The sequence below is a fragment of the Tamandua tetradactyla genome, chromosome 2 (genome assembly GCF_023851605.1).
Source record: "Tamandua tetradactyla isolate mTamTet1 chromosome 2, mTamTet1.pri, whole genome shotgun sequence".
In the NCBI taxonomy this organism is placed as follows: Eukaryota; Metazoa; Chordata; class Mammalia; order Pilosa; family Myrmecophagidae; genus Tamandua; species Tamandua tetradactyla.
Genome location: NC_135328.1, coordinates 17,172,001 through 17,193,799, shown reverse-complemented (window position 1 = coordinate 17,193,799; position 21,799 = coordinate 17,172,001). Strand labels below are relative to the sequence as shown.

Genomic DNA, 21,799 nt, shown 5'->3' with positions numbered 1-21,799 from the left:
CGGGAGGCAGACGGCCCACGGTCAGAGGGATGTTTCGGACTGTAAGGACGGCCTTTCAGCGCTCAGCTTCAGTAGGACCCACAGCCTGGCTCCGGGACCTCTGGGCAGGGTGCGGCAGCACCAGAAGGGAAGCAGTGCAAGCTCACTGTGGGCTCTCTCGGGTGGCGAGCCCCAGCCTGGGCGGGTCGGAGAGCTAAGCCAGCAGAAGGAAAGCGGAGCCGAGGAAGGATGAGAGGGGAAATCACAAGGATAGGGAGAGGAGGCCGAGACTGATAAAAACTGAGATGGCTTTTCTTATGTGGTTTGCAAAATGTCACTGGAGGCCATTCCAAAAGAAAGTTTAAAAAATGTTCTGATACTACTAAGGTCACTACAGCAAGCACATGGCTTCCCCAGGGCACAGTGTGAAAGGATAACCACTGCCTGATTTCAGGAGTTATGAGAGATGTTTTAAAAAGTTTTGCTTTAGAGTTTTATTTTAAAATTAAGCATAAAAAAGCACTGTTTAAGCAATGGGTACAACCCATGAATATCACAAATTCTATGGGATCTGTGGATGGGATGGAAACATGTTTACGTTTATAGTCTAAAGTCAAATTTAGCATTATGTACTTCTGAGTGTAGCCACTGTTAAAAACCTCCAGGCTGCTGGACACTGGGACACTTGGTGAAGAATGAGAAGATAAAACAACAAGTGTGAAGGGCGGGCACATGTCATTTCAAAGGAAGGCTGCCCACAGGTTATCTAGGGCAGGGGGTGTGGTAAAGCCGATGAACAGCCCACCTCGATTTTGCAGAGAGAGGCAGCAGAGCATTAGAGAAAGGACAGCCTGTGTAGGTCAACAGACCTCGCCAACATCCTGGCTTCACCCCTTTGTAGGTGAATAACCCCCTGCCAATTAGTGAAATTCTCTGGAACCCAGTTTCCTTATCTGTAAAATGCCTCGCAAGGTGTCTAGCAAAGAGAAGCTATATAATAAATATCAGTTCCTCTATGGTCTTCTCAAACTAAGGGTCACGGCCCATTAGTACATTATGAAGTCAGTTTAGTGGGCTGCAACCAACATATTCTAAAAACTGAATGAATAAAAAACCAGCATGCACTGCACATAATAAAAGCTGAGTTTTAACGAAAAATACACTTTCACTGTGGGTTACACTATGAGTTATACACATAAAAAAGTTTCAGTCTCTGCTCTACAGAGAAATTCTCGGATTATTATATCAAAAAAGTTTAGGAGTACTATCTTTTTATCCAAATGAGCCCCTATAAATTTTAAGAGCTTATCAAAGTGTTCCTTGTTTTGTTACTTGTTATAATAAAAAGAAAAATGGAAGAGAAGATAAATTTACTCTGATATTGTAGGGCATATCAATTCAATTTTAAAATACGTCTCTGTGTCTTACTGGCTAATTTATACTTCTAAACACTTTATAAGAATATCATTTATAGTTGATTAAACACTTCTAGCAATTTCTAAAAAAAAATTGGCTATTAGATTCTATTATGGTGAAATTAGATACAATTTCTAAGTAGTTTTCAATTAACAAAGTTTTTTTAAAGGACTGCAACTTATCTAAGTGTGAAGACTGCTAGAGTAATATTTAAATCCTAAGGAGCAGTACAATCAAAGGCCTACGTGAGTATATACAGCAGTGCCCCACACTGGCTCAGGGAAACTGAGAGATACCCAAACATGATGTGAACTTCCATTACAGGCCTCCTCACTCCCTGTCAGGTCCTGGTGTAAAATCAGCCTGGCAATACAGTGACTCTGCAGTGCTGCTAGGATGATGGGCTAAACGCATAGTCGGCTAAGAGTCGGCAGAGTGGGGACAACATGCAGTGGTCAAGACTGAGCCATGTGGAAGGGTAGAACACTGGAAATTACAGAATCAAATGATGTAGTTGAACTCTGACGTAACTATTATCTTAAATGTCTAATTTTGGTTGACCAGGCTGGGTGGCTACACCAGAATCAACTATGGGATTGAGTTTAAGAATCTTATTTTAAAGAGGTATCCTGGATCATTCTGCTGATCATTTAAATTTGAACATCTTGTGTGAAACGGACAGCCAGAATCAGAAAACAGAAAAAGGTAGAGTTCAAAAGTAATTATCCCTACCTTACACTGTTCAATATCATCACTGGATCAGACTCTGAGACTTATTAAAATAATTGCTTTCTTGGTAGATATTAGAGATACAAGCCAGCAGATGATACTTTCCAATTATTTATTAACAGCAAGAATGGTACTTTCTCCCACTGGAATTTATTGGTGAGGTTCAAAAAGTATAAAAGAGAAAGGTGTCTTTAGATTTGACACAGAACTAAAAGGTAGTAATCAATAAAAGTTATTAGAAATAAACTCAGCCAGGCAGAAGTTAAGTGATAAGCCATTCACCCCTCTGATGACCCAGTCTGCTCCTGGGTAGAGACACTTGCACCTTTTGGGGTGCAGGTGCCCATTCCTCTGTCCTCAGAAAAGGGGAAGGGAGGGCAAAGGGTGGTTCTTTCCTATTTCACTTGATTGGGGGCAGAAGGTGAGTTTGCCCATCATCTTAAATTCTTTTTTCTTCTTCTTAAATGTAAAGCCTTTTGCGTTCTGAAACAGACCTTAGCTGGGCTGGACCATCCTTGTCGTCAGTGTCACATGTTGAGATGAGCACCACAAATCCTCCATTAGGCCTGAGTCCTGGCCCTGGGCTTTGACCATGAGAAAAGGCAAGTATGAATTGCATTCTGAGGAAGATAAAGCAGCTGTGAGAAATGAAGGAAAGCCTAGGAAGATAGAAAGTCTGGGAAAAAGGATGGTGGTATTACAACTGAGGTAGAAAGTGAGTTCTCAGCTCAGCCAAAGCCTTGGGTCAGAGACTCCTGTGTGGTAAGTCCAACAGCCCCGGGAAATTAGAAGATGTCCCAGGAAATGGTCTCCTGTTAGCCCCTGCTTGATGTTTAACTCAAATGCTAACAATGCTGGAAGTACTGGCAGATTAATTTTTTTAACCTAGAGGTTCTAGGAAAGGATGAACAGAGATAGGAGACAGTACAAAAAGCCAGATTATGAGAAAAGTCCTCATTAGACATAGTTAGAATTCACCCCACAAACCAAAGAACTTTTGAGAATTACAAAGGAGAGAAGGCAAAAAAGTCTCTGAGGTGTTTGGAGACAGGCTGACAGAAAGAGCTTGGTGATTAGCTTACATCTCCTACCACTTGAGATTCTGTGTTCCTTATTTAAAAAAAGAAAGGCAGAGGAAGAGTTCAAAAAAGAAGCCGTTGTCACAAATGAAGCCTCCTGGAAGAGCAGCTGGTTCTCACTTTTCATTTTCTTACACTACTAGTTTCCTTCACCAGAAAATATCGTTGGACCGAATTACAGCAGGACTCACCATATGCACGTCATCAGGCAGTTCACCTGTGTCCTTTGCCAGCCCCTCACCTTCCCATGTGATAAGCTTCCTCTAGTCTCCTGCATATATGTCCAGCCTTAGGTCTGCAAGTTAGGGTTGGGGGAAGAAATCTCTCTTCCATACCCCAACAGTTCCTCACAGCCCAAGTCCTTATTAGAGTTCCGGGTTCTGTTTTCACACGTCCTGACAGAAAATTTGCTTCTTGGCAGCCTTTAAACTTGACCTGATACACCATACACCCTCAGTCCTAGCTCCTCAATCTCTAACACCTCCATTTATACCCCAGCAAACAACAAAACGTGCCCACTTAATACAGCTCAGTCCCACTCAAGTACCTATAACCACTACCTGGATAGTTGGGATCCAAAAACGGACCTAGTGTCCATCACCAGCAGCGAAGGTCATCATTAGGATAGAGAGGTTGGTGCTGAGAACACTGAAGTATGCTTTTTAACTGCATTTTTTGTCCCTTTGGCTGGGAAGATCTGGACAGCTGGAAGTGAGCTTCTCCATCATTTTTTGTTTCCTTCTTTGTATCAATTTTCCACCTGTGAAGCCCAACACCCCACCACCAAGTGCAGCTGCAATTCCTGCCAGTTTGAAGCCTGCAAGGAGACCAATCGGACCCCCCACCACTCCTCCGATGAGTGCACCTGCCACAGGCAGAGCTGCCAGCTTGTATTTTGCAGCCTGTAAAAAAAAAAAAATTCAATTTAGAAATTGAGTTGAGAATGCATGCCTGTGGTGATGTGCATTTTCCTCTCATTACTCTTGGCAATGCCTCTTTAACTCTTGGTACACAATTAACCTTAGAAAGTGTACTTATAGGGGGAAAGCAAGTATTCCACAGGTACTGCAATGACTCCAGATCTCAAAACCAAGAAAAAGGAGCTGCGAAGAGTGGACTGCTACAAATTGACTTTACTTGCAAAACAATCAATCCACTAACTATCTAGCTGGCATATTTAAACAGTTTCAGCAGCCACAGATTCCTCCCAAAGCTTTTATGCTCCACAGAGATTATTCTGTGCCGTGTTACCTGGGGTTAAAAGCATCACTCTGTGGAAAATAGATGGTCCCACTCCACGCATGCTGTCACATCCTGACATGTCTGCCCCTACCAGATCCTTGCAAACCCTCTCTCTCTCTCCCTAAGCCTCTGCAAATGTTCCCTTGTAATACCAAATGCCTTAGCGTGGGGACTCAGTTTGCTGTCTCTTTGAAAAAAATCTCTCCTGACAGAATGAATCTTGGAGTAGAATATTACGACAGCCATTGATTTCTTGCACTACCTATGTGTCATTTTTTCCCTTATTTCCTTAATTGCTGGTTCCCTCAACATTAAAGAGAGCAGATCAATTGGGTTATTACTAGAGATTCCTGGGAGCCAGAGTACCATTGATTTGTCAGCAGGAGCAGAATCTTACCTTCCCCAAGTTCTTGGTTCCCTCTTCCACATTCGCAGCAGCACTGTTGACATGGTCTTCGATGCTGTCAATCTTCTCCTGCTGGGACTAGATGCAAAGGAATTATGAGCAAGGGGCCTGCTGGGGAGCAGCGGTAAGCCAATACACACTATTTTAATTCCTGTAATCACGGGCTGAGGACTGCAGCCTTGCAGTCTTAATAGTGGTTCATTAATAGCATCTGATAAACCATGGCGAAAGTACAAAGTCCCTTTTATGAGAAAGGGGGGAGGGGACCTTAATTATTGGGTAATAAAAGGGTGGTCCCTCCATAGCAAAAAACATCTTAAGCTAAAATTCATCCGAACATACAAACACTGTATTCTCCAAATGAATCTACTTTCCAGGAGGAAAAAAATCTAAATAACTTTACAAGTCATGATGAGTTTGGGGGCAGGAGGAGGGGTGGGGGTGGGGAGTGTCAAGCAGAAAAACCTAACTTCGAAGATTCAGTTTCAAACAGACAAATTTACCTTTAGGTGTAAAATGCCTTTGAGCCATTAAAAACAAACTGTTATGTTTTAAGAATATAATCTGGTTTGATCTGCCATGAAAATCTTTCTACTTGCAGCAAGGAGCAGTGAATGAATTTACTGCCCTGGGTTTTTACACTTCAATGCATTTTAAAATTATGACAAGTTAAAATGTTTCAGGTCAAATATTTTAATAAAGCATTCTACATAAAATGGCAACACCTGCACTAACAACAGAACTGGAGATTCATGAAATCTGTGGGTAGAAGGAATGTTTGGTCATCGCGTGCGATATTCTCTGCAGATGTGATTCACCACAACACCATTTCTGACAGTGGTCGTGGAACCTGTTGCAAACACCTCCAGGAACAGGAAATTATTACTTCCTGAAGGAGCATATTCCCATTTCTAAGTCAACTGTAGTTAGACAGAATTTACTATAATAGTATGCATCCATTTTAACTGTATAGTATGAAGAGCAAATGTCTGCACCCATGCAACCACCATCATGATCAGTATGAAGACTATTTTGTGTTTTAATTCACAGAAAAGAAAAGAGAAGCTCTCTTTCATCCCACCTAAAAGCCACCTTCCAGAATGACTGTGAAACAATTCAAGTTTAATCCTAAGTGTGTGACTGCCCTTAGATAAATGCTTCAGCTCTCCAGTATTCAGTTCCCTCATCTGTCAAATGAGGGAAATGATACTAATACCTCACAGATTTGAATGAGGATAAAATGAGCTGATGAAAATGAACAAAGGATATCTTCAAAAAATAAAAAATGAGCTGATGACTGTAAAGTATGAGTTGATAAAGAGAAAAAACTCACCCTAGTCTTCCCAAGAAAACATTAATTACCATCTTTCCTATCAAAATGATTATGAAACTTTGTCCTGAGAGGACTGAAAATTCTAGGGAACTGAGACATTAGTGGTCTCCTAGCATTCATTAATTCCAGCTTTATTTGCCTCCAACAATGACACCTCTTTAATGTCAGCTTTCTTTTTCTGACCTATAGAAGCCAAAGAATGAGCACTAATATTACTCAACTTATCTGGATTCCTGACACCCTATCATTGTTTCTGTTTGGGACACCACCCAACACTTTCAACTCTTGATTTGATGAGTTGAGGGACACAGAAGAGCCAATAGGTTCTCCTTCTCTCACAAAATAACCCCAGCAAGGGGAGCTGGGGAGTTGCCAGGATTATTGCCGTTCCCATATCTTAGGTATGATTTCAAAGCCCTGCTGGTGCTTACTCATTGGCCCCAGGAAGCCTGCTTAAATATGGGCATGGAGGGAAGGCAGAGGGTAGATAAACCCCATCCTAGGCACAGTCAAGCCTTGACTGTAGATCTGCCTTCCTCTTCTCCTTTTTTCTGCTTGGTTTGAACCCTCAAACTCTGCCCCTATCTTCAAATTCTGTTTCTTAAGTAAGGAGGACTCAGTGACACCCACAACGGGTATAGTTAGGTGAACTGATGTCAGATGGTTTTCTGTAATCTGTCATAATCTGCTGATGCCAAACTAGACTCCATTCAGTGCTGAATCTGGTCATCACCTGTCCACTATATACGTCCGACAAACCATGCCTGCATCCCCCTACCCTGGTCCGTGGGACCAAGCTCCTGACAACAGGGGTTGCTCAAAAGCCCCTCACTTCTACCTACCAACCACCCCTTTATGCTCCTGCTTTGTTTATATTCCTTTCATCTCCTGGGCCTCCCAGATGTGACAATCTTCAAATTCCTTTCCTGATATTTATACTCTGGCACCTCACATATTTTCCCAGCATCCCTTTAACAATGAGTTAAAACATTTAGGAGAGACTTGGTGGTAGTTCTCAAACTAGAGTAATATAAAGATCCACATATGTTTAGGGATTTCAATTTAAGAAATATTGAATTGGGTCCCTTTATTAATATGAAAAAAATAACTGAAACTTAATGAGCAATTATAGGACCAACTAACATTCAGAAGAAAATGTGGTTCATTAAGTTAATATCTGCCAAGCAGAATGCAATTTGGGCAGATGAATTAAATACTAATAAGAAGTGGTTCTTCCTTGAAAGTTTTTTGTGGACACCTGTAGGCCCAGTGTCCTCTATATCAAGCATTAGTAATATATTCAAAGGATCTATCTCCTAAATCCATTTACCTTGCTAATAATGCCCTTCCTCGGAGGGTTTGCCAGTAGTTGTGCAGTTCTATTGATGGGCTTAGAAGGCTATGAGGTGCTTAAAGAAGATACTGCCAAAGCTCTTGGTAGGTTCCTTTATTCCTGACTCTCAATTCCAGCCAGCTTTCAAGACCAAGTCTTGGTTCAAGGTGAACCATATGAATCTAAAACACCTTGAGCTAGATTCATATGGTTAAAGAAGACTTCATTTACATATTAATATTCTATGTATTCATAAAAAAAGAATAAAAGCAAATACACCAAAATATTAATAGTTACTAACTCTGAATGGTGGGAACATGGATATTGACTATCATTTGTCCTTTTCTGCCATGTTTTTCAAGTTTTCACTCATTTCCTCTGGTGCTCAACCACATGCTCTCTTCCAATACTGGCAGAAAATCCTGGTAGTACTGGACACATTGAGAAATCATTCAATATTGCACTTTATGTGTGATTTAAATGACTGGTTTTGCACTCTGATGGTCTGTAATCTATACTCCTTAATCACAATCATCCACACAAAAAGGCCCAGAAGCAGACCTGCCAAAAGTACGATATACAAAAAAACAGAGGACAGGACTGCAATGGCCCAGAGAAGACAATAAACAGAGTGTATCAGTGGGGTGTTAGCCATCAGAGAATTCAGCAGTAGGAAAGAGACTGAAACAACTCCACTCCCCAAAGGGTATTGGTGGTGGCAAAAGTGGAATTCCAAGCAAGGAGCCAAAGAGGAACTCAAATAAGGAAGGGACAAAAACAGGAATACAGTTGGGGTCCCTGGAAAGGAAGGGGATGGGAAATAACAGACATCATTTCATCTAGTCTCCTGTCAAATTTATGAGGTTCAATGTTGTCAAAAGCCATATATAGAGAGGAATCATATTTTATTCCACTGCAGCCTATTTTTCTTTGCATCAAGAATAAAATTGGATTACAAAAGCATAAGGAATATGGCAAAAAGTAGAAAACAAACAGGGCCAGCAGCAAGAGTGACATGCTACTAAGCTACTGGTCCAGGGTTATTTAAATTCACCTTGACTAGAAATAGGGCTGGTTCCAAGGTAATAGGAAGGGAAGAAGGCATTTGAGCAAGACAGATTGAAGAAAACTGGAGCAGGGCAGCTGGTAGATATTAATTTATTAATATTTACTGGACAATACCTTGACCTCTCAGTGGCTTTGTTAAGTTCTTTATTTTATATTATTTTCTGTTCTCACTGAGCTTAGCGTAGTGCTATGCCACAGAAAGTGTTCCATAAATACATGGTTAATTTTTGCCTAGATGTATTATCATGTCCATGTGATGATAACGAAAGGATGTGGTCATTCTGGTTATGTTTCCAAGTCATTCTGTACTTAAATGGCGCTTCTGTGAGCCTTTGGCCATGTGGTCATGAGAACTCGGTCACCCTGGGAATAATAATCAGGGGCTCCTCTTTGAGCTTTTGCCTGTTAGCTGTCTGTCTCATGTCCTTACATAGACTATTATAAATAGGACATTTGTATAGACCTATGGCTTTAACCAGAAGCTTCCTGCACAAATATTCCTTGGCTTAGGAGTTAACAGTTGCCTATGTAACCCAATTGGACACAGAACTGTTAAACAGCCACAAACTCTTAATTCTCATTTCATATGCCTACTCCACTGGAAGGGAACTGTATTTGTCTTGGGGGAAGAACTTTATACATGTTTAGTTTGCTTTTTAAAATCAACTCATTGAAGTATAATTTACATACATCAAAACTCACCCATTTTAAGTATAGTCAATGACTTTTTGATAAATGTATGTATTTGTAACCATACATGTACAGATTTTACAAACTGCATTAGATTCAGAGATCATGATTTACAACTCAACAAATCTTGACTTAAAAAAAAATACCTTGGGATTCCTGTTGTATCATTCCCTTTTATAAGCAAATATATTAACAGATTGTATTGATACCTCATCTAAAGATTTCAAACATTTTGCTTCATCTGACTTGTCAATTTTAGGCATGACATTTCAAGAAAATATCTACAAACTAGCACATCGGCAGAGTAAGGGCAAGCACTGAGAAGCCTAGAAACATTGCTGATAAAATACATAAAAGAATCAAAGGTTCTTAAAGAAGAAATTACAGTGTTGGGGTAAGGTAAGGAAGGATGACATTGGTCTCAAAATCCTGAGAAACTTTTATATGGAAAAAAGACAAGACTTATTCAGAATGTGACTCCAGGAATCAAAAGTACCAGAAGAAAGTTACTAGAAGACAGAGTTTACTTCCCATAAAGAAAAATTTTTAAGAATTAGAGTTTCTGAATGGAATGGTTGAGCAACATAGCAAGAACCTATGCACTATAATTGCTCAAAAAGAAGCTAACCATCTTTTAGGGCAGTTAGGACAAAAGAAAGGGGACTAGAGTAGTTGGCTTCTCAAGTCCTTTACAATTCCAAATCTGGGATATTGTGATCTAGGACCTTCTAATAATGTAAAGCCAGATCTCAGGGAGACCATAACTCAAAGATGGACAACCCCCAAATCATGATTTGATCAAGAACAAAGAAATAAACGTAGACAGAAGTAGATGCAAAATCAGGCTTTCACTGTGCACACCCACACACAAAATACATACTCATATACTCCCATAATTCCTGGGAAGGGAAAATAAGAACACTTTAGAAAAATAATGATAGGAAATGTGTTTTCTCTTTCCCACCAAAATCTAATTTGTGCTACTTAAATTATGTTAACAGAATCACTGGCTACCCGATTATAGAGAATAAACCTTAATTGTCCATATCTTTGACTCCATCATTTCCCTTGGGTGACCAATTTCTACTAGGTCTACCCCAGAAATGCCTTTCAACTGCTCTTCCCATTTCTACTTGAGTTGACTCTGCTCTAGGTGAAACTCTTGCAACTGATTCCTGACTACTTCTCCTGCCTAGAATCTCCCCTCCCCTAGACAGTATCCACACTGCTAACAATCATCTTTTGAAGCCCAGACCCGATTATGCTACTCTACCACGTTCAAAAAAATCTATATTGGCTTCTTTATGCCTACAAAGTACAGTTCAAGTTCTTCGTCATGGCATTCAAGGCCATCATGATCTGGCCCTCCCTCTTCTTGCTCCCCCAGACACCTGATGCTTTGGTTACACTGTAGTATTTGTCATTCCTGAACAGGCCCTACACTTCCCTACGCCATGTCTTCGTTCAGCTGTTCTAAAATGTAGCCCCTCACTTCAATCTGCGGACATTTTACTCATTTTTCTAGGCTCATGCAAACGCTACTTACCTTTGTGACGCTATCCTTAATGCGTCACAGACCACCCCATCCCTATCCCATTCCTTGGGGCTGGTAAGACTTCTTTTCACACTTCATTTTAGCATTTAACGATCATGCTTGAAATTTCAGTTTTGGTGGTTCAAGTCTATCTCCACCCACTTGCAGAATCCTTGAAGGCAGAGAGCAAGCATCACTCATTTCTATATCCAACCTTGTCAGAACCCCCATGCTAAGTTTCTAAAAGAGTGCCTTTTACATAACAAAAAATATTTATTACATTGATGTGGAATTTGAGGACAGTTAGACTTCTAGCTATGGTCCAATACCAGTCTTAAAAACTATAACTTCTAACTAAAATTCTAATCAAAAGCCTAGTGATTAATAAAAGCCTGTCATTCTAATAATCTAGCAATCTGAGCAAAAAAAATAATAATAAAACACAAAAAACAGTTATATACTTACATTCACTAGGAGAGAGAAATCAGTAACCAGTTGGCTAAGCTCTATTAAGTCCTTAAAGAGAGAGAGACAGAAAGTTACTTACTTTTATGCTTCACAGCTACCAAAAGTAAAATAATTTTTAACATACCGCTTCTAAAGTTTCCCATGATTCTGCAGCATTTTGATCTCGAGGAATTTCAGGTAATGCATATATCTGAGTCAAACTCTGAGGACTTGCTTCAACTTCAGTGGTGTGAAATGTTCCTGGATGAACATGGCCCCATGTTTAGACTTTTTTGGTTTGGTTGGAAAGGAGACAGCATGAAGTGATAGATTCCATAAAACAAGTGCCATGTAAAATGTTTATTAATTGAATTCAAGCCAAAAGTAAATTGATTATTCTGTAAAAATAAAATTACTTACACATGGACAGCTTGTTCCTTAACATTTAACAAACATTTTTTTCTTTAATTATCCTACAAAGTTGTCTCAAAAAATGACTACAAATGCTATCTAATCTGAGTAACTAGGGCTAACTTGGAAGAAGCACCAAAGGCAAACTATTCTATTTGGCCAATGGTCCATGAAAAGATACCAGTAGAAATAGAGATTTAACATTTTTCATTGCTAAATTTTTTTCTTTGGCTATTTTAAGTAATAAATAATCAGGTTAACAAGGTTTTAAAAGTAGGATGGTGATGTGTTTTCATCATTGACAATAAATTTGTCAGCAAACTAACAGCTCTTACCATATGTATCTTTTTTGTATATACTGTCACCCTTCTCCTGAGAGCCACTTTTCTGGCCCAATGCCTCCACTGCTCCTTCTACTTCTTTTCCGAGTTTTAAAACGTCATCAACTTATTAGGACTTTCTTCATTAAAAACTGCTATGATGATGATGAATTAATTTATACTGCAAACCCCACCTTCAAATCTTTCTTATTTCTTCTTACTGGATTTGCCAATCATTCATTCATTCATTCAACTGATACTTACTAAATGCCTACTACCCTAGGTCAACCAGGGTGCTAAGGCACTGGGGATACAATGGTAAACCATAAAAAACAGTTTCAAGGAGCAGCGTAGGCTCCTTGGAGCGTTAGGCTCAGGCCTAGTCAGAGAGACTGTGGTTAGAATCCTGGTTTGGCTATTTAATAGCACATTCACTTGGCAAAGTATTTAATGTCTTTGACTTATTTTCCTTGTTGGTAAAATAAGGTGATATTTACCTTAACACAGAGTTCTTGAGAGGATAAAATGAAATAATGAATGGAAAGCATTTTGCACAGTACCTGGCATCCATATCAAGTACAAATACTCAATAAACTATTACCACTCCTGCCCCTGCTGTGGCTGCTAGTGTTAACAGAACCGATAGGAGAGTGTGGGATATAGAGCTGCTTAAGTAGGGAGTGCTATGCAAGCACGGGAGAGAAGCATTTAACCTCAACTTGTGGAGGGGAGAGGAGTCAGAGACAGCTCTGAGGCTGAAGCCCCGATGCTCATCAGAAATTATGTAGGTAACTGGGGGTGGGGTAGGGTAGGGAGAGAAGAAAAAAGTGCTGGGCCAGGGAGACCAAGCAACACAGAGGCTTGGGGACTGACAGAAGTTCTATACAGCTGAACCAAAGACTGTTAAAGTGTTTTGTCTTTCTCATCAGATCAACGGAGGACTACTAAAAGCAGTTCGAGACTACTGGGACGCCGGGGAGTGCTAGAATCAGACTTAGACAGGGAACCATAGTGGCAGTGTGAAGAAGTGAGTCAGGATGGAGCTGAAAGGTGAGAACATGAGAGACGGAAAAGTCGGCTGGGAGGCTTTGCAATGCGTCCAGTGCAAAATGATGAGGTTCTGCTCTAGAAATAGAGCTGTGGAAATGGAAAGAAGAGATGGGAAACTTCTACTTCCCTTTTTTCCCTTTACTTCAAACTCAAAACACCCATCACTTTAACAGTTTCTAAGTGCCACTATGTATTGTCTTAGGCACCAGGGATGAAAAAATGAGTACAAAATGCCCGCCTTCAAGGAACTTTCATTCGAGAAGAGTCAGACACACAAAAGACAAGCCTTAAAACAACAGTAGAGTGCCCTCATACCTATCTAGATAGCTAGCTAGATACAGATATATATATAGTATCTTGAGGGAGTTTCCAACTAGGGTGACATCTGCGTGGTATGATGGGGCAGTATAGAAGAAGGCAACCTAGAAAAGGTGACAAGACCAGCATAAGCAAAGGCCCTTGAGGAAGAAACATAAAATCAGCTGTTGGTTGTTGCCAAAGCATAAAGTAAAAGACACAGAGTTACAAGGATAAGACATTATAAATGGTTAGGAGGCGCCTTGTAGGCAAGCTAAAGACCTGAATCTTATCTGATAACAGTGGGCAGCTAGTGAAGGGTTGAAGCAGGCAGAGAAATGGCATGGTGACATGTGATACCTGATCTACTCCTAAAAGTAGTTATCCGAATTCTAAGCTCACTTTCGCTCTCATTTCCATTTTTTTAACCTAGCTTTTAACTGAACAGAATTTTATAAAGTTACACTACTGTGACTTAACTGTTAATGGAATTTTAATTTCTCAAGGCAAAAACCAGTTTGAATTGCTTGTGAAGGACATGATCATCAATTAGTGATTAAAAAGTAATTTGAGGGCAGGTCACAGTAGCTTAGCAGGCAGAGTTCTCACCTGCCATGCCGGAGACCCAGGTTCGATTCCTAGTGCCTGCCCATGTCAAAAAAAAAAAAAAAGGTAATTTGTAAGCTTATCAGAATTGACACTGTTCTTCTAATTTTGAATATTTACTTATCTGAATGTCTTTCCTTATCTTAAAAAAACAGCAGAAATATCATATACAGAGGAAGTTTGATATTACAACGTCATGGCAAGTGTCCACTATTTGAAAAGCTCTCAATGATTTCCACAAATGGATGTTTACCTTATACCCTAAAAATCACATAAAGACACTTTGATTTCCACTTCAACCAAGATAAATGAATTACTCTATGAACTTTCTTCCACTTACTATACTACTGTAATACACACTTCTACTTCTTTAATATGATGATGTGTAAATAACTTCATTATCATAACAGACCAAATGTAAAGCAGAACTTTATAAACAACATGACCACTCTAAAGATCTGTTTTTGAAGCCATAAATTCTGAGCTATTAAAACAGGGAGGATTTGAATGAAGTATGCCAGGTTATACAACAAAATGAGGAGAGATTATCATATATAAATTCTTCATTTAAAAGTGAAGAGATGGGAAATGTGTGACATTTTAAACAAACATAAAAGATTTCCCTCAATAAAAAAATAAGAAATGTTTAAGTCATTTACGTCTTACTTGAAACCAAACTGCGTATGCATCTTAGTTCAAATAGAGTCTTAGAACAAAGAAGCCTGTTCTCTTCCAAGGATCACCCTGCTGTGAACTTATAATTCAGCATAACAATCATCAATGAACGCAAGGCATGACTATTGGTTAAAGAAGCAGACCCTTTAATTTCTACAACTCCCATAATTCATTTATTCCAGCTCACTCCTTGACTTTGAACTTCTAGAAACTGCTATGCATAGGAAGAGGCAAAACACTGAGTCAGATTATAGCTTCAGGAAAGAAGCCTGTTCACAAAACTAAAAATTGCAACTGTTTTATATAATCTAAAAATCTCAGCTAGGTCCATCCAGAAACAACTACAAGTGCAAAGGGCATGTGGAATACATACCCTTCCCCACTATTTTTCCAACTCTAGCATTTGTTTCAAAACTTTATTGTTGGCTATACAGTGTACAATCTCAGGTGGAAATCAAGAAAAAATTCATTCATAATAGCAACCAAAAGAATCAAATATTTAGTAATGAATTTAATCAAGGGCATAAAATACTTATACACAAGAAAACTACAAAACAGTGCTAAAAGAATCAAGGAAGACCTAATAAACGGAAGAACGTACCATGTTCATGAATTGGAAGACTAAATATAATTAAGATATCAATTCTACCCAAATAGATTTATAGATTCAATGCAATACTAATTAAAATCCCAACAACTTGCTTTGCATAAATAGAAAAAACAATATTTGGAAGGGCAGGGTGCCCCGAATAGCTAAAAATATCTTGAAAAACAAAAATGCAGTGGGTAGTTTTGTAATTCTTGACTTTGAAGCATATTACAAAGTCACAGTCGTCAAAATAGTGTGGTACTGGCATAAAGATAGATGTACTGACCAGCGGAATCAAATATAGTGAACAGAGGTGTACCCTCTCATTCTATGGACAATTGATCTTTGATAAAATGGTCAAGTCAACTGGGGCAGAGCAACCTTTTCAACAAACGGTGCTTGGAAAACTGGCTATCCATTTACAAAAGAATGAAAGAGGACCCCTATCTTAATAAGAGGACTCCTTATACAAAATTTAACTCAAAATGGATCAAAGACCTAAATATTAGAACTAAGAACATAAAACATTTAGAAGAAAATGTAGGGAAATATCTTAAGGGTCTTGTGATAGGAGGTAATCTTCTAGACCTTACACGCAAAGCACAAGCAACGAAAGAAGATATAGATAAATGGGATCTCCTCAAAGTTAAACACTTTTTTTTATCAAAGGACTTTGCCATGAAAGTAAAAAGCCAGATTATACAATGAGAGACAATATTTGGAAACCACATATAAGATAAAGGTTTAATATCCAGAATATATAAAGGGATCCTATAACTCAAAAAGAAAAATGACCAAATTAAAAAATGGAAAAAAGACATAGGCTGACATTTTCGAAGAAAAAATACAAATGGCTCAAAAACATATGAAAAGATGCTCAACTTCACTGGCTATTAGGGAAAAGAAAATCAAAACCACAATGACACAACATCTCATACCTACTAGAATGGCCATTATCAAAAAAATAGAAAACAAGTGCTGGAGAGGATGTGGAGAAATAGATACACTCACTGTTGGTAGAAATGTAGAATGAATGGTGCAACCACTCTGAAAAGCAGTTTGTTTATTCCTCAGGGAGCTAAATATAGAATTGCTGTATGATCCAGAAGTCCCATTACTAGGTATATATTCTGAGGAACTGAATGTAGGGACATGAACAGACATTTTCACACTGATGTTTATAGGGGCATTATTCACGACTGCCAAGAGATAGAAACAGCCCAAATGTCCATCAGCGGATGGCTGGATAAACAAATTGGTATATATACATTTGATAGACTATTATGGAGCTGTAAGATAGAATAAAGTCATGAAGCATACAATAACATGGTTGAGCGAAATTATCCAGAAACAAAAGGACAAATATGTATGGTCTCACTAATATGAAACAACTACAATGAACAAATTCTGAGAGTAAAACTGAGAACACAGGTTAACAGGAGATAAAAAGAGGGTACAGTTTGTGCACTTGAAGCTGAAGGAGCACAGAACATTCAACAGGGTTGATTGCAAAGACCCAGAAATGGATAGCAGAATACTATGTGACAGTTACACAATATTGTAAGTATACTGAACAAAGCTGAGTGTGAGTATGGTTGAAAGACGAAGGTTAGGGGCATGTATGACAACAGAAGGAAAGACAGAGGATAATAACTAGGATTGTATAATATAAGGAAACCTAGAGTAGACAATATGGTGATTAAATGTGCAAATATAAGAAAGTTTTTACTTGACAGAGAGCAATTGAAGGTCACCATTGTAAGATGTTAAAAAGGGGATGGTGTTTGGAAAAAATACACTTAATGCAAAATAGGGTCTATGGTGAATAGTGACATGGTAGAGTTCTCTCATTAATCGTAACAAAGGCAATATACCAAAGCTAAATGTCATTAAGAGGGAGGAATGTGGGATTCTTGTTGTTGCTGTTTCTCTCTTTTCTTCTTTTTCTTTTCTCCTCTTCTCTCTTTGCGGAAGAAATGGAAAGAGTATCATATAGAGTGTGGTGGTAAATGCATAACTATGTGATTATGCCTTAGGGGAGTAGAATGGTGCAGTCCCTCTGGAGGACAGTGTGGTGGTTCCATAGGAGACTAAATATAGGGTTGACACATGAGCCTGCAATCCTGTTAGGAGACAAAGACTTGATAAACTGAAAGTGGGACATGAATAAGCATTTGCAAACTGGTGGTTATGGCAGCATTTTTCATGATTTGCAATAGATGGAGGTGACCTAAGGATACACTGACTGATGAATCTAAGGATGAAATGTGGTGCATACATATAATGGAATAATAAGTGGCTGCAGAAAGGAATGAAATTGTGTGTCACGCAACTAGGAGAATGAATCTTGAGGGCATTATGTTGAGTGAAATAAGCCAGAAAAAAAAAAAAGGACAAATAATGTATGGTCTCACTAATATAAACAAATTATACTGAGTAAACTCTGAGAACTGAATCTGAGTGCATAGGTTATCATGGGATAGAAAGTGGGCAAGAAATGGGCAATAGATGATTAAGGAGTACCGAATGTTCAAATAAGGCTCATTGTAAAGGTTCCTGGATTGTAAGCTCTTACAGCAGTCACATCTATTTCTGATTTTTAACTGTTTTTTCTAAATTCTGAGGTGCTGTACTCTTTGTGTATAACCTGGTAGTTCCCTGGAACATTGGGTATCTGAGCTAGAATTCTGCAGCTCTGAAAGTCACCATTACTCCATAAAGCAACTGTTAAAGAAGCTGAAAAAGAGATTAGACTCTAATTAGAGATATTATGTATGGACCTGATGAGGACTAAGGTAAATCAGAATACAGGGTAAAGGATAATATTGTCTGTATTTTAAAACTTCAACATCTGTGGGAGATCGAAGGAAGAGATGCTTCTTTGGTCCAACATTTAAATTTTCTGTATATATTATCTAAAATAACTTGTCTGGTCAGTTTACTTAAGCAACCTAATTACGTGAAACCTAGAATAGGGAATGACATCTTATTATTCTGTACAGGTTGATGTAATACTCGGATACATTTCAGAGTATTCTGGGCAGAAAATAAAAAAGTATTTGTAAAATCCCCTTGAGGCCTCTGGGGGGAAAAGGTGGATCTATTAAATTTTGCCACCTGGAGAAATCCTGATATTTTCTCAGGCTTTAAGGACTCGCAATTTAATAGACCAAGCCTTTGACCTTCAGGCTTGCCATTGTGAAACTTATTACTGCAATGACAAAGCTAGGCTTGCATGTAATTATTCATAAGAGTCACCCCCAGGGAGGCTCTTTTGTTGCTCAGATGTGGCCTCTCTCTTTAAGCCAACTCTGCAAATAAACTCACTAACCTCCCCACTATGTGGGACATGACTTCCAGGGATGAGCCTGGTCCTGGCATTGTGGGATTGAGAATAACCAAAAGGGGGGAAAGAAATGGAACAAAATAAAGTTTCTGTGGCTAAGAGATTTCAAATAGAGTCGAGAGGTCATTCTGGAGGTCACTCTTATATAAGCTTTAGCAAGATATTTAAAACAACCTCAGTATGTCATGCCCCAACCAACAGTATTCCTGAAAACCCTGGGAGTGCCCTGAGCTCTAGCTAGGCCTCTATAAAGGGTTTTCTTAGTAAGTTTATTTTCTCAGAGACTCCAGATTGGTCATAGGCCAGATACGTCCTGAAACCCACAGGTACCAGTCTCTCCAAGAACAACAACCAGGTTCATTCCTCTACCCCAGGAGGTCAACACCCCTTTAAAGCAAGAAGAAGGTAATATGGTTATTGCTCAGATATCCCTAAAGATTGAGAGAATGATCAGAACTGAGGAAGGAGTTGTAACTGAGAAATTAGGATTTAAGAAATGACTAGGACTATTGACTCAGTTTATGGATATTTGTTTTTAGAGTCTGGTGTTTTAGAATAGCTAGAAGGATATACTGGAAGTTGTTGAACTTTATCCAGTGGCCCTGATCTTGGACAATGATTGTATAACTATATTGGAAAAAAAAAAAAAAGTCAATTGCTTGTGTTTGTATGGATCTACTTCGGGACGTTTTGTTCCACTACACTGCCTTAGTTAACCTAGGTCTACTGTAAGTCTTAAAATTGTGTCGACTGCAATACTAGTGGTAAATATGAATAAGGGTAAGGGGTATGGGATGTTTGGGGGTTTCTTTTTCCTTTTAATTTCATTTTCTGGAGTAATGCAAATGTTTGAAAAATGATCGTGGTAATGAATACAGAACTATGGGATGATACTGTGAACCAATGATTGTATACTTGAGATGGATTGCATGGTGGGTGAAGATATCTCAATAAAAATACATAAAAATAAAAAAATGTATTATTGGCTATAAACAAATAATCACTAAGAAGTAAGAAATAAGCTTAGTAATATGGCACAAGAAAGTTTCCTTTTCTTCTATACCCAAATAGACTCTCTTCTTTTTTTTCTTTCTCCATTCTTCATGAAGAACAAGGAACTCTACACCAAGTGGCACAAAACAATATATAAGAACTTCCACTAAATCTTACTACATTAGGAAAAGTTTCATTATAAATCTAAATTAATTCAAAAGTGTTCCTTGAATTTTTTTCAATTGTGAAATTAATTTATGGATCATCTGCATAAACCTATCTACCAAAAGAAAATTACTTATAAGTAGTGGCTTAACTTAGCTGCAAGGGAAGACTTCTGAGAAAATTAAAATCAACAGAAAACAAATCTTCTGAATAACATAATACCAAAACCATCTTCACGTTTCACAATACTGTTTAGTACATATATACACCTGTGATAAAATCTAATACTTCATGAAATTCAATATGCTGGTCTGAAGTTCCCAGCAGTTTTAAGCCTTGAATCTTTTCGTTATGAATATTTGTTTAAAATGCAGAAAGGTCTGTTCCTATTGCACCCGTGAAGTGTGTATTCTGATGGGGAGTAAAGAAAGACAAAGATGGAAAGAAGCACCAATTCACTCTGTATGCCTTTTTACTCTTTTTAAAATACAAATCAGATTGGTAGGCTCATCACTTCTCTTGGTGGGAAGCAATATGCTAAAAAGGAAAGTAGACAGAAGGGAGTTTCTCATATCAAGAAAGATTGGCAGACTTTAGGAACTCTCAGAATCATCTGGACAAAAGAAATGGCACTTTCGCCCTAAACTTAATAAGCTTCTTTCATTCTCCAGAGAACATGAAATGTTTTATTCTCCTTGTTATTTCTATCGATAAATGAAAAATTATTTTTTACTTTTGATCTTACCAATGGAAATGTGAGAATGTTGCTCCTGAATTGCTGATGTTTCTGATCAATTTATTTAGAATCAGATTGAATTTTGAAAGGAAAAAAGTATTTTAAGGCACTTACCTTCTATACAAATAAAGCACACATTTCTATATTGGCTGTCAACATCCTATACTATAGCCTATACTATAATGAGCATCTAAAACAAAATAAGGAAAACCAGAGAGCCAGGATTAAAACACGAAGACTGACACTTCCTCCATAGCAGACCCAGTTCAGCAAATTCAGCAGTAAACCTAATTCTTACCCTATGATTCAAGTCTTATGTAAATTAATTACCTGCTTTCTTTTTATTCTTCTCCTTTTCACCCTCTCGATTATTTATTAATAAAATTTCTGCATTTAAGATAACCTACCTAGTAGAAATTGTTATACTTGAGGACACATGGGCATTTGGTAAGACAGTTCATCTTAACTGCTTCATGTTAGCAATGGATTCATCATCAAAGCACAATCTGACCAGGCGACCATTCTGAATTTGAAATTTCATACATTATTTTAGGTATAACTTGGGTATGTGATTTTAAAAAACCTGGATGTGACTGTCTCAATCAAATTGGCAGTAGTTAAAGAGGCTTAATTTTGTAAGTATGCTATCAGTGGTAAGTGATCAGGTCTTTAGCCTACTCAGTGTTCCATGAATTGAGAAGTTTGAGAATTAAGAGAACTGGAAAATGAATTTTGCCCACTCTTTCTTTTGCTTCATACTTTGGTTCTCTCCCAATCCTTTTCATTTCCTCCATACACATAAATCCTCAAATTCTGTCAACATTTTTTTTTACACCAGTCAGTTTCCTACGGAGAAAGTTAACTGCCAGAAAACTGGGTAAACTACCTCTTTTAGTAATTACCCACTTCCTCTGATGTTACATAAACTCAGTTTGAGAGCCCAAACAGCTCTATTCGTGGAAGCACAAACAATGCAATAATAAAATGCAAATTAAAGCGGCAAGTATTTGAATATTGTCATATTATGAGAAAACTCTCAGATAGACTTCAAATTTTTGTTTACTAGGGAATTGCTTGTGATGGGCAATTCAAACTAAACAGCAAAAAAGGTTGATGCCAGCACCTCTTTCCAGAAAATCCAGCTTATCGACACTGTAATTACAGCTATCACAACTGTGACAACATCTCCATGCATAATACTGCCTCTCACTCACATGGAACTAAAGCCCAGTTTTTCTACACATGAACATAAAGTCAGTGTCCACTAAATAAGAACAGCATTCAGCCTCCTTAATACAGTGGCAATAAGTGTACCTGAACAGAGCCATGAATACAGTAACTAGGAACTATCAAAA

General features: G+C 38.4%; 1 protein-coding gene across 4 annotated transcripts in view; it reads right to left on the bottom strand.

The window, feature by feature from the left end:
- Window positions 1–2,222: 2,222 nt before the first annotated feature.
- STX17 (syntaxin 17) overlaps window positions 2,223–21,799 on the bottom strand; it is a 73,980-nt gene continuing 54,403 nt past the window's right edge. For all 4 annotated transcript variants that reach the window (XM_077140233.1, XM_077140240.1, XM_077140244.1 and 1 more), the window contains 4 exons: window positions 11,402–11,517; window positions 11,275–11,325; window positions 4,843–4,929; window positions 2,223–4,105 (listed from right to left, as the gene is read on the bottom strand). In XM_077140233.1, coding sequence (XP_076996348.1) covers window positions 3,866–4,105; window positions 4,843–4,929; window positions 11,275–11,325; window positions 11,402–11,517 — 494 coding nt within the window. In that variant the 3' untranslated portion in view covers window positions 2,223–3,865. The remainder of the gene's footprint in view (window positions 4,106–4,842; window positions 4,930–11,274; window positions 11,326–11,401; window positions 11,518–21,799) is intronic.